Source organism: Prionailurus viverrinus, chromosome B3 (assembly GCF_022837055.1).
Source record: "Prionailurus viverrinus isolate Anna chromosome B3, UM_Priviv_1.0, whole genome shotgun sequence".
Classification (NCBI taxonomy): Eukaryota; Metazoa; Chordata; class Mammalia; order Carnivora; family Felidae; genus Prionailurus; species Prionailurus viverrinus.
In genome coordinates, this window is record NC_062566.1 from 19,643,213 (window position 1) to 19,657,538 (window position 14,326).

The 14,326-nt window shown below is 34.5% G+C and overlaps 1 protein-coding gene across 4 annotated transcripts in view; it reads right to left on the reverse strand.

Annotated features, from left to right (window-relative positions):
• Positions 1–14,326, reverse strand: part of UBE3A (ubiquitin protein ligase E3A) — a 97,941-nt gene that overhangs the window by 27,837 nt on the left and 55,778 nt on the right. For all 4 annotated transcript variants that reach the window (XM_047862032.1, XM_047862030.1, XM_047862029.1 and 1 more), the window contains 2 exons: positions 11,891–12,198; positions 4,391–5,640 (listed from right to left, as the gene is read on the reverse strand). In XM_047862032.1, coding sequence (XP_047717988.1) covers positions 4,391–5,640; positions 11,891–12,083 — 1,443 coding nt within the window. In that variant the 5' untranslated portion in view covers positions 12,084–12,198. The remainder of the gene's footprint in view (positions 1–4,390; positions 5,641–11,890; positions 12,199–14,326) is intronic.

The window sequence follows — 14,326 nt, forward strand, 5'->3', positions numbered from 1 at the left end:
TTCCAATCCTGCCATTAATTTATACAGGCCAGAATCTGAGATTCATTTTTCTCACATGTAAGAGTAAGGAGTTTCACAAATTTCATTTTTTTAGATTATTATATGATGCGGAGAATCTATGTAGATCTGCTTCATTCTCCTAATCTCCTTTGAGTACATAAATCAGACATGAAGTTAATTTCCTTTAGAATAAATCTTAAGAAACAATAATCATCATTGCATTAAGCACAATAAAGTGAATGTACAAGATAAAATTAATCACACTCAGAACAGCACAAGATAATCTGATTCTTAAAGCACTGTAGATCAATTGTTAAATAAAAGAATCAGGTTTTATTTAAATAACTAAGGGTGTGTGTCAAGGAAAATACTGGGGGCTGGGTCAGACAGTACTGTTAGAGCCCAGAAAAAATGAATGATTTTTTTTACAGGGGACTGAGCAGAACTAATTGGTAGTAGGGGGCTTTTCATTTGTGCTTATCATCTTTATCTGTTCCAGTTCACAGTTTTGGACTTTCCTATCCAGTTCTACTCAGCCATTCCTTTCAGTCTTTAGATCCCCACTCAAAATTCTAGGATTCCCAGAACCAAGAACCTAATCTGAACCAAGTCTCAGACCACTGTCAATCCTATTTCTACACCTGCTATTTTCACCACCTTTTCAAAGACTGCCAGTTTTCCCAGTATGTACTTGTATATAAAAATGGCCTCAATAAATATGTATATATAAACCGTACTAGTTGCTATCTTCCCAAATACTGGTTTGCAGACTGGCTTTATGGGAGTATCTGCGGACATGACCAGAAATATAGATTTCTAGGCTCCACACCAGACTTCCTAATCTGAATCTCTAGAGGGTAGAACCTTGAAATTTTTCTTTTAAACAAATTTCCCATTCTGACGTGAAGGCAGTTCAGAGTATGTCATAGATGGCAATACTGTCTTCCATGATACTCATACTCTCCTAACATAATCTAAGATAAAAAGTATGAATAAAATTTTATATCCTTTTCCTTTGGGAATGCTTGGTCTAAGAAAAATGACAAAATATCTACTTTTAAAAGAATACACAAATACACAAATGTTATGAGTAAAATACTATAAAAACCTTATGTTAGAATTGTTTTAATTCAAATGAGCTCATAACTATCACTGTACTATTTTCTAAGAAACAATAAAAAATAGTGAAAGTAAGCCCTGGGGGAAACATTCCAGCAACTTACAGGTATGGGAGTAGTTCTTAAATGATTCTGAGATACCTACCTGTGAAAAGGCAGTTAATATTTTACCATATTTCACTGATTCTAAAATTCATTTTTCTGTTTTTGCACTTTAACATCTCTGAAATTATGGATATACCATACAACTGGTAGCATCTCACAACTAACTGGCAGTCTTTTTTTCTTTTTTAGTAGTAATAGTGGGTCCTATAATCAATAGCATTTAAGGTTCAATAAAATAACTGTAAACACTAATTCAGCTGTCAGCAAAGATAGTTCCTCTAGAAAAAACTCCAGTTAGGAAATAATCTGCTAGTCTGGTCTGAATTACATGGTATGAGAAGGTGGCAAACATATTTTTCATTAAAAAAAAATCTGAAATTATCAACTGAAGGTACTACCCCTCCCTTTTCCTCCATGACAGTCAGCCTGACAATTAACTGAAAAATAGGACCTAACAGAAAACATACTCAAGACTGTCATATATGTAGTCACTATTTTCTGGGTCTCATTTGTATACTAAGGAGATGAACTCCAAGCCTCCTTTTAGCTCTTAAAGCCTACAATCCTATAACCTTAATTATTTAATTATTAATATTGAGCTCACCACAAAGTTTCTCATTTCCTCTTCTTTTCCTGACCCTAAATTAGCAGGCCATAAGAAAGTGGTCAATAGGTTTATTTTGTCTGTCAAACTGATATAGAAGAAAGAATGAGGCTTTAAAAAAGCAAAGTAGATCCTTGAAGAATAAGATGTTAAAACCCATCAGTACTTTTGGGAGTTCAGCTGAGAGGATGTCCTTAAACTACTTTTTGTTGTAAACCTTTTACTTTTTGCTACTAAAATACTATAATTTTTACAATAATCACACATTCTATGAATATTTTTTTAAAAATAGAGCATCAATTGACTGACTCACAAGCTATTTTGATGATTTTATTTTTCTGGCCCTTCATATTGTTATTAAAAAAGAAAGCAGAAGAAAAAAGGGAAGAAGAGTAAAATTTGCTTAGTATGAATATTTAGAGCCCCTAAGAAGCTTCTCGGTGGTCATGATTCATCTTTACATCTTTACTGCTTAGCAAAATGCCTCACACAGAAGATTTCTAAATCAAACTGCTTTTGTGGACTGGTAATTTAAGTACAGGTATTATCTAGTGAATCCTAATTTATAACTGGTCAAATTATAATATTCAGGTTTGGTATAATGAAGCAGAACTCACTAAAAAAACCCAATTTCTTAGCATAATTAAAAAGTTGTTAATTTTATCCTAACATCTGCTTTAAAAAAGGGCTTATAAACCAAAATGATTGTTTCTTCAAAGTTCTAGATGATAGAATAAAGTAAGTATACAACAAGTACTTAAACTTTCGTTGATTCTTAGCCTTGCTTTACTAAGGGGGTGGTGGTGGGAAACAAGGCGGGGGAAGGAAAATAAAGTTGGGTAGATTTCTTAGCAGAAGGCAGATAAGGAAGGTGGACAACATTTTTTTTTAAATTCTGGATTGAATCTTATACAGAGTGATTTCACTGCTTTTTAAAAGCCAGGCACAGCTTTTGCTGGAAATAGATGAAAGAATCCCAACTCAAGAAGCCAAACATAAAATGTGTTGTTTTGGGATATGCAGTTCTGCTCTAACAATCGAAATTCATAGAAGACTTCAATGTCCTTTTCACAAAACATCACTCACGCTTTTGTAAGATACCCTACTTTCTGCTAAATTATGTAAAGTTGCTGGCTGCCTGATGATGAGTTGTTAAGTATGTTAATTATTTATGTAGCTCAAAACTACAGGAGTAAAATAAAAAGAGCATCAGAAAGCAAGCAACAATAATTACTCCAAACAATTAATGCCTCTTTCTGCCGCTGTTGAAAAACTACTTGAGTTGTTTAAATAGTGTAGAACTTTTCTTCAATACTAGAAATATATTTGATGTTTTAAAAAACCAATTAACAAACAAAAGAGGCATAAAAATCTCGAAAACTTTTAAGTTTCTGAGGTGTCAAACAACTTTTTCCACTGGTTAAGTTTTATGAATATTCAGATTTAGACAAACCAATTCTAAAGCTAAAATATATTTTAAAATAAATACCACAATTTCCTAGTTGTGTCATGGTTTATCTTCCACTAGTATGGAAGGTTTACTGCATCTTAATTTTATCTGGCATCAAATTTTACTTAAAGTGGTTAAAAAAAAGAACTAGTAATGATGGGTGTATCTAATATTCTGAATACAATAAAATCCTGCAATAAAGCACCCTATGGCAAATGTAAATTTTGGTACATGAGTGGCAACTGGTTTCTGTCTTCTGAACAGGCCTGCACTCTTACTTAAATGGGGGCAGTAAAATTCTTATTTTCTGCTGCGGGAAGGAATGAACAAAAGGCAACAATCTGGAGATACAGGAAGTTAGAAGGTGGGTACTTGTATTCCCAATATTCTCCTAGCTCAATCTCCCTGGATTGGGTTTATGAAACAAGGCACCATTAATTTCAAGAAATCCTGGAATAGCTGCTGTTTTCCTAGAAGTTCCAACAAACTCCAAGACCCAGAGTAGTTCATACAGATTATTTAAGTGGTTAAGAAAATACCACAATCAGGCAGTGCCATTCAGGGGCATTATGAGTGACCCAGCAGGAACTCTTACCAGCAACGCACGCTAAAGTGTCTAGATCACTTCAACTTCACAATAACCCAACTCTAAACTTTACGTTTAGAGTTTGTGAATTTTTGAATACCACTTATTATTCTATGGTATGATTTTATTGTACCACTCTTCCCAGTTAAGGCTTGACATTCATACTTATTACTGTCTCCACATTCCCCTTGTTCTTGTGTTCTAGTCTTTTCCCAACATCCACTTGTCTTCTGAATAGAGAAAAAACTTTTGGGGTTAGTTGTCGATATTTAGAAAATCTTTTTCAAAGACAGAGTGACCATTATTTAAGACAACCAATAGTTTGTGGGACGCATTTATAAATTTGGACAAGAACAACAAAAGTATAATATTTACATTTATAATACAAAATGTCCATGTGTTCCTAAACCATGTAATACATTTTTTTTCAGAGTCACTTATAAAATGAATTCACTGAACTGTACTACAATCTCCCCAGCATTAGGTATGTATTCTAGTACTAATTTTTAAGCATTAGCCCAACTTACCCGGACAAGTGCATCATCTATGATATGGTCACGTCTGACTTTGAGTCTCAAATATGGATTCAACTGCTGTCCTTGAACTAAGCTGTAGAGAACAGTGATTCTTCGTTCACTGTACATGCGAATTCTATTGTCATAATATAATCCCAAATTCTTTGTGACAGCATTCAATATAAAGGGACATGTCATGAAAGAGAATTTGTTCTCTGTTTCTACTTTGAAAAAAGTATAGTCTTTATCCATTTCTAGAACATCATTCAGTGGTTCATTAATAAACTCTTCAAAAGGGATAAGTGGTTTTCGACAGTCCAGAGTTTTAACACCAAGTTCAGTTTCCAGTGGGTCCACTCGAGGACCTTTCTTGTTTCTTCTTTCCTCTCCCAAAAGCTCCTGAAGTGTCAATTCACTTGACTCAGGGATGGGCTCTTCATCATCTTCTTCATTATGATTTGTGTCCACTTCCCCACCCACTACATTTGCATAGTAAACCATTTTCAAGCACTTTGAAGCAGCAACAATAGCATCATCATCATTCACTAGATTGCGACTGTTAAATTCATTGCTTATGACCTTGTAAGTAATAAGTTGCTGAAATGTTTCCATCATTCTGCGAATCTGGTCTGCACTGTATTTAGACCACAGTCTAACCAATTTTCCTTGGGCTGCAAGGGGTAGCTTACTCATTGCTTTGCAAAATAATGGCAAAGCCATTTCCAGATATTCAGGACTGTGGAGATTTCTATTCTCCATTACAATAATGAATAAATTCAGATAATTAGGATCTCGAGAGTATACATTGTGATATGTCAAGTCACATTCCACATTAGGTGACAAATATACAAGTGCATTGAGAAAAGCAGTTTCTATTTTTTCATTAGAGAGTAATCTGGTGTAGACCCTTCTAATGGCCTCAATATCCACAGACACATCATCAGGGCCTAATTTTTGTAAGTTGTTATCTCCTTGTGAACTATCACTTATCCTTGAAGAAGATGCTTCTGAATCTTCTTCCATAGCAGCAGCAGCAGAACATGCAGCTTTTTCCTTTTCATCCTCATCTTTGTCTTCATCCTTTCCTTGAAGAGATTTCAGTTCTTCCTTGGTGTGTTGCTTGACTTTCCGAAAGCTCTGTACCAATGCCTCAGCACTAGAAAAAACTCTTCCAATAACACGGATTAAAGGGGAATAATCCTCTCTCTCTCTACATAATTCAAGAATTTCATATACCGTATCTTCTGTTAGGTAAGTCACATCTAGAAAATTAAAGAAAAAAGGAGAACATTTATTTTTTAAGTATGTTTACTTTGTCTTAATAAGTTCTAGTGAAAAGTAAAATAGCCAAAACATTTTGTACTCAATACCATTTATGATGTACAGCTCTTTTAAAATGTATCTAATAGTTAGATTCAACAAAATATATTTTATCTATTTCTTTCCATGAAATAACAGAAACAACCTCACCCATTCTTTTACATTCTTTCATTAATACACAGCATTTAATGAGTTTAAACTCTTTTCATAATCACAGTAGACTACAGCTTTAATTTGTAAATATGTGAACCAAGCCATCATGTGATTTGACTCATCACACCTCTTTACAACCGCACTTTAGAGAAGAAACACTGTTCTTCTGAGAGGTTTCTTCCTTATTTCACTACTCTGTTCTCAAAAGACTGAGAAGGCAAGAAAGGTTCCTTCAGTATTCTCTTTGATAAACCACCCTTGTCTTTTGTATTATCTGAAAATCAAACTGGTTCCTTTGGAGTCTTCATTTTTAGTTTTTTTGCAGGGTGGTTATTCTGTGGGTGATTGACAAGAATTAATACACCGTTTCTCATAAAACCTGAAGTTGACAAACACTACCATCTGCAGCCAGGAATCAGGTTGCAACAAACCTTACAGATAACAGGAAATAGTTACTGGGTCAGGCCAAGGCTTTTCCTTCTGGCTAATGGGGAGATGCTCCCAGAATGCTCTGGAAGCTATGTGTTAAAAATAATAATGTCACTACAGCTGCATTTCTGAATGACTGTGTGAAGCAGAATTTTGCCAACCTAGAATATCATGGCTGTCAGATGAGCTAGAAATAAATTTCCACTTTGTTTAATAAGCTAGTGCTCTTTCTAGTATCTACTTAATATTGCAGTCTAGTTGATCCTTACTTAATACAGAAAGAAGCTTTTCAGCTTTTTCCATCTTGCCTTCAGAGTCTTTAAAACACCAGTAATGACTGTCCCTCTAAATTAAGCTTAATCTTTCTTGGTACTTTTCTTGTATATATAAAAATTTTATAAGGAAGATAAGCTGTTTTTGCACTTAGTTACCATTGTTTTTGCTGTCTGTAGTACTTAAATCCAAGGTAGTTTTAGTATGTTTTTCTATTATATCCGTTCTCCCCCCATTAAGAAATAACCCTATAAGAGGCAAAAATGACAGGAGGCAAGGAAAAGCCAGACCAAATATCAGTTTATTACACATTTTCAGAATTACAGTAATGTTAATAAGTTGAAATTCAAATGAAATCACAGAAGAAACAAAAAGAACATTTCAAGGATTTTGGAGATAAAAATCTCTGGAGACAGGGACTACTGCTGTGGTGAAAGTCTGTAGCAGTTTGCTGGCATGCATCTTACTTCCTCTCACATCTGTCTCTAAATAGTAACTTAGACCTCCATTATCACCTTTTCAAATATTTTTATATTTGCCATTATTCTCTTTCAGACAAACATATGGCTCTCATTCTCTTCACCAACAAAAATTAAATCTATACATATATCCCCTTGAGAGGAATGAAGAATAAGTCTGGAGATTATAGAATGCATAAGCTTAATTAAAAGGGAACCCCAATGGATGAAACACATTAGAACAACAAAGAAAAACTCCAAGTGTGTTCCCTCTCTTATGCTTTGTTTACTCAAACACACAAAAAAGAATATTAACATGCTCTTTTCTAAAATTCCAAGTTGTCATCTATTTAAATGTTAATTTATTTCATGCAGTTTAATCTGAGCTTTCATAATGCTTGACTTTTTCACAGTACTGAGTGCAGTGATTAAGAGGAAACCATGTAAAACATTCCATTCAACTCCATCTCAACGCTTGGGGATATTAGACAATTGACAACTTGCAGATTCAACACATCAAATAATAGAACTCCCTGGTACTTACCATGAATTTCAATTTAAAAAAGGAAAAAAAAAACATTTTAAAAATTAAAATTAGCTTAGCTATAAATGTACTCAATTCTCATGATCTACCATCAAAACAAAAGCAAAAAAAAAAAAACAAAAAACCCACACTTCATTTTCTCACTTATAATCTGAGATAGGCTAAATAATCACAAAATTGCACCTTACCAAAGCTGAGAAATCTACCTTGACAACACTATTTTTTCACTTATGACTTGCATGAATATCAGGTTAACTGGGGATAACAATAAATTGTTTTTTAAAGGTCAAACAAGAACACAAATGACTTGTATTACAAATAAAAATAAGGAAATAAAAATATTCTGATCCTACAAACGACTTCATTAAGAAAAGAGGTGGAAATATCCTTTAAACATTAGATAAATAAATTTCACTTTAAAAATCAACTCTATGACCTGTTGTAATAGCTAAAGGAAGAATGAACTCTCTGGGCAAAGATAACTCAAAAGCTTGAAAGCTTCATGTTATCTGTGTGTATAAATGTGTTTTTGTGATCCCTAATGACTATCACATGTCTGGTATTATTTAAAATACTCAAATGTTGGTAGACAGGTAAGGCTAACCAATTACTAAAAGGATATGAAACTATTAATGACTGACTAGTGTACGTCATTCTCAACTGATTATAAGATGTCATTCAATGCTGGATAGTACACCCAAGAGTTTTGTGCCCTGAGTTATACTAGTTTAGTTTACATGAATATGTCAACTTCAATTTTCTTTTTTTTAATTTTTTTTTAATGTTTATTTATTTTTGAGACAGAGAGAGACAGAGCATGAATGGGAGAGGGCCAGAGATGGAGGGAGACACAGAATCGGAAGCAGGCTCCAGGCTCTGAGTTGTCAGCACAGAGCCCGACGCGGGGCTCGAACTCACGGACCGTGAGATCATGACCTGAGCCGAAGTTGGACGCCCAACCGACTGAGCCACCCAGGTGCCCCGTTAACTTAAATTTTCTACTGAGATTATTTCTAACTCCAAATTAGAATTATTAATCATTCTGTATCTAAAAGGTGATCTTCTGAAACTGTGGTCTTCTCTAAACATGCTGTCATAACAAACTGTAAAAACTAAACACTTAGTATTCCAATCTTTATTTATATCTGGAGAATAGCATGTGACACAGGTCTGCCAATTACCTAAGTGGAAGTTCACTGGTGAACTTCTGATGGCTAATTTTCCTGATAAATAGGGGCAGCTATGATTAACTCACACTGTGAGTACAACAAAAATCTCCTAATTTTTAGTAGTAGATATACTAATACACCTATAGTTTCCTTTATGGGTTTTAACTCTTTAAGAGTTAATCCTCAGGTTTGTTCCAGGATACACAGGAGTGCTTTTCTAAAGTTTCCATTAGGCTACTTTGTTTATACAAATAAAGTTAAAAAGCAAAAAAAAAAAAAAGAGTTTGTGTTATTTTGTGTTAAGAGAGAGGTTATTTTTTGGGTAAGAGAACCTCAAAATTTTTTCTATAGAAACTAATGATAATCACTTCTTCACTTATTATATGCCATTTTGGCTCATGAAAGGTTTCATAAGAATGCTCTATTTTCAGATAGTGGGGAATTCTGCTTAACATCAGTAATCTCTTCCTGAAAAGTATGAAACTGTTAACTGGAAGCTTATTTCCCATTATTTCCATTGGAAACAAAATTTAACATCTTACAAGACAAAACAAAACCCCTATCTAATTTCCTAAAATGTAACCAAAACAGAATACCTATTATAACTACCTTGCTAGGACCTAAAAACTCTGCTTCCTATTCATCAAATCATAAACTTATTAACAAAGAGTTGTTTTGCATGCAGTAACATGAACTATCTTAAGGGACAGCAACATTCTAGACCCACACACCCTTTTTGTTGACATGCTGTTCAGAACATCTTCAAGTGAATCAGACATTCTACTAACTCTATATAATGTATAATATAAAATGTATCAATTTCCCTACACAGAGTTTTGTTTAAAATGTTGAACTGAGGGGACACCTGTGGCTCAGTTGGTTAAGCGTCTGACTTTTCAGCTCAGGTCAGGATCTCGTGATCCCGGGTTCGAGCCCCCTCATCGGGCTCTGTGATAACAGCTCAGAGCCTGGAGTTTGCTTCAGATTCTGTGTCTCCCTTTCTCTATCCCTCCCCTGTTTGTACTCTTTCTCTCTCAAAAATAAACGTTTAAAAAAATTAAAAATTAAAAAAAATTTTTAAAGTGAACCGAGTTTTTCAGACATAAATTAGTTAAAAAAATTATAATTAGAGGGGGCGCCTGGGTGGCGCAGTCGGTTAAGCGTCCGACTTCAGCCAGGTCACGATCTCGCGGTCCGGGAGTTCGAGCCCCGCGTCGGGCTCTGGGCTGATGGCTCAGAGCTTGGAGCCTGTTTCCGATTCTGTGTCTCCCTCTCTCTCTGCCCCTCCCCCGTTCATGCTCTGTCTCTCTCTGTCCCAAAAATAAATAAACGTTGAAAAAAAAAATTAAAAAAAAAAAAAATTATAATTAGAGATATAAGCATTCACAATGTTTAAAAAGAGATGCTCTACTAAGAAAATGTTAAATGAAAGAACATTCCCATAGGGTATACCAGTATATTTTGTAATAAATAGATGTGTGTTCCTGAAAATACATTCTGTAAAATTTTATACTTAAGAAAATTTTTATACAAAAACAGAGTTTGGGGCAAACTACTAAATATGTATAGAACTAACAAATATAATTAACAATAAAAAGTACTAGTGTAGTTAATGCATTTGTAATTCCTCGTAGAAAAAATATTGTAGGAAATATAGAAAGTTGCAGAAAAAAGGGAGGAGCAGCAGAGAGAGTAACGTATTGGGAGAAAGTACAAGGAATTGATAAATTACATAGACGAGCAAAAACAGGGATAAACATTCAATAACACCTACAATGAAGCACATAGCCAAAAAGATGTGTCCATCTGCCCTGTACCATAATCCCCATGGGCTAGCTGTATTCAATTGCACCAACACATTTACATTTAGTAATTGCTACTCTGTGGTGCACCCTTAATGGGGAAATGGGTATGGGGGGTCTGGGTGGCTCAGTCAGTTAAGTGTCCAACTTGGGCTCAGGTCATGATCTCATGGTTCATGCGTTCGAGCTCCATGTTGGGCTCTGTGCTGACAGCTCAGGGCTTAGAGCCTGCTTTGGATTCTGTGTCTCCCTCTCTCTCTGTTCCTCCCCGACCTGTGCTCACTTGCTCTCTCAAAAATAATTAAAAAAATTTTTTTTTCTAAATGGGGAAATGGGTATAATGGAGTCAATGCAACTTCCACATTGTACACACTGACAACATTCACCTACTTATTCACACTGTGTGAGCTAGTTCATGTAACAGAACCATGCATTTAGGAGCAATAAAGTGGTATAAAGTTATGAAATTAGTTATACTATGAAATTAGAATAAAAGATATAATACAATTCCATATCACCAATTAAAATTAAACTTGCATTCAAATCATGTTACTGAAAACTTTTGAGGTGTTCTCCAACTTACACATGTCTTAAACAAAAAGCTTCCTTTTTTAAAATACCTCTGGTAGGTATTATGCACACTGTCAGTTATTTAGAAATTCAACTACTTTGTTACTAACATTGATTATCTTCACTGAGGAAAAGAAAGCTTGGATTTGAAGGTTAAAAAAAATTTTTCTTTAAACAATTTTGGAATACAGGATCATTTAGAAAACAAAGGCTTGGGTAAAGACTGCCATTTATAAGCAGGTGATGATTCTTGGCAGCATGAGTGTACCAAATCCTGAGAAGAAGCTGAGCAGGATATGGGAAGAATATTAGAAAGAAAAACTGAATTATTTCTCAAGTAACGTCTACAAAATTTTGCTGTGCCCTCAGAAATGGAAAAGACTGCCACCACTTCTTTCTGCTTCTTTCACCTAATAGTGCTCAGGTTCCACAATTCATTCCAGATATTCAGTCCAGCTATTTGATAACTTCATTAGATTCTATAGCCTAGTTTAGGAGACTACTACTTAGGAAAAATGTTCAAAAGTTCCAATCAATCTATTAAAGAAACTTTTGGAATTTAATCTGCTTCTCATTAGAGACCATTAGAACTATAAAATGCAGTCAAATAATTAGTTCAATTATTAGTTTGTTCTTTGCCACAATAAATATATATATACAGTGGTAAATAAATACCACTATACTAATACATCTTAATGTCACACAATTAGACAAAACAAGTAAGAACCTCACAAATTATTTAAATCTCCAATCTGGTTTTTCAGTCAAAAGTTCCCAAAAATAGAACATCTTACCTCTAAAATCATCTCTTGCTCCTTGTCCTTCCTTCTTGTTCATTTTTATGTCAGAGCAGGAGTTGTTAGGGGCACCTTTCGAGTTTTCAAGGTAAGCTGAGCTTGCTCCTTTCTTGGAGGGATGAGGATCACAGAGTTTTGCATTAATCTTATAAAGCTCGAGGGCTTTAATAGCTGCTGCATTGTTATCCATACGAAGAAAAGTTGGACAGGAAGCACAAAACTCATTCGTGCAGGCCTCATTTCCACAGCCCTCAGTTAACTGGTGGTAGTAGCGTTCTATTAGATGCTTTGCAGCTGCTCGCTTCCTGTAGCAAACATTCAAACAATGAGCACAGTAATTAAGATTAGTATAGCTCTCATGTAAAAAGCTCAACAGATCATAAGGCAAGGCAAGTTAGTCAAGCACTGAAGTAAAAAACTGGCAAAGATGAGGTTTAGAAAATGGAGATCCACTATTTACATAAATAAAACTTTTAACTAGATAAATGCTAAGATACTATGATAAAGAACAGCAGGGACACCTGGGTGGCTCAGTCGGTTAAGCATCTGACTTTGGCTCAGGTGAGGATCTCACGGTTCGTGGGTTCGAGCCCCATGTCGGGTTCTGTGCGGACAGCTCAGAGCCTGGAGCCTGCTTCGGATTCTGTGTCTCCCTCTCTCTCTCTGCCCTTCCCCCATTCACACTCTGTCTCTGTGTCTCTCAAAAATGAATAAACATTTTAAAAAAATTAAAAAAAAAAAAGAACAGCAATATTTATCAAAATCATTGTTTTAATAGATTATGCTTTTCTCTGGCTTAAAAAAGTGTGTGGGGGGGGACTTTATTCGATGGTATATGTGCTTACACTGTTTAGCACAACGGATGAAAATCAGAAGGTTTATGGCCAAGAGTTTTGTATTTTATCACTTTAAACAACTGACATTAAGAAAATAAGAGTTTAGTTAAAAGTATCAATCCAGCTTTCCTTTATATAATTACTATTTTAATAATTTATAAATACTTGATTAATAGTTAACAAAGAACTTCTATCTCGAACAAAAAAGTTTTTTCCTCCAATTATCTACCATATGAGGGATTTAAAAATAACCTATAAATCAAATAGCCAAAACTGTGTTATACTGCAAGAAAATGATTCTGAGCATACAATCCTGAACCCAAAACATGTCCTTGAACTTGCTCATTAATCCCATGTCACAGAAACCTAGAATATTTTAAGTTCCCGTAGGGCAAAATTTTATGTTTCATTTACTTGTGAAGTTAAAGTATGTAGATTAACATTCTTAACTGGCTTTCCAGCAGAGCTTCCAAAGATACTGAGGAAGAGATTATTTCATCAAGCAAGGAGCTGGACTACAATATCTATCTCTATGGTTTATTCAACTCTAAGATCTATGCTTGTACTGTCTGATGATGTGAGATTACCATAATTTAAGGAAAGCAGTCTAGATCCAAAGAAACAGAATTCATAGCTATTCCTTTTGGTCTCAAATTCACATGCATGGGAATAAAAACTACAAGTAATCAAAACCATAAAAAAAAGAAATTACCTAACTCTCAAAATGTTCCTACAATTACCTTACTAACATGTAAGACTAAATGGCAAAGGACAGTAGGGTTCACATTTTGTTAATTGTGAGATACCTCTTGTTCATCATGAGAAACTGAACAACAAGGCAAATGAACAGTAGATAAGGGACATACTAATTAAGTCCAATTCTGTCTCAAAAGTAGGACTTTGTCCCTAAACTAAGTGACAAAGACTAGCACAATTAACTCTTGAACAATGTTGGCATTAGCGGTGCAAACACTTTGCAGAGTTAAAATCTGCAAGTAAGTTTAGATGCTCTCATAACTTAACTACAAACAGCCTACTACTGACCAAAAGCCTTACCAATAATATAAAGAAGTGATTAACACATATTTTGTATGTTACATGTATTATATATTTTTACATTAATGTAAGCTAGAGAAAATAAAATATTAAGAAAATCGTAAGAATACATTTACAGTACTCTAGTGGATTTATCAATATGTGAGTTTAAAAAAACCCTCATGTAAGTGAATGCAGTTCAAACCTATGTTGTTCAAGGGTCAACTGTAACTCAAAAACACTCATTTTGATGCATCTATTTTTTTAAATGTGCCATGCAAATTAATGCATACAGAGAAAGAAGACAAACGTAAAACACACACTTAAAATTTTCATCAGCAGCACTTAGTTATTTTAGATGTAGCTACAAACAATCCAACTTTTGAAAATTAAAGATTATGCCAGATATGTCACTATGCAAAATATTAAAGTGACATGTAAAGAGAAATATAGCCTCAAGAAGATTTATACCATCATCTCCCAAAATATAGTAGCTTTCCCTAGTGAAAATGTAAATAGGTATGTATGTATTTCTATTCTGGAGGAAAATTATTGAACACAA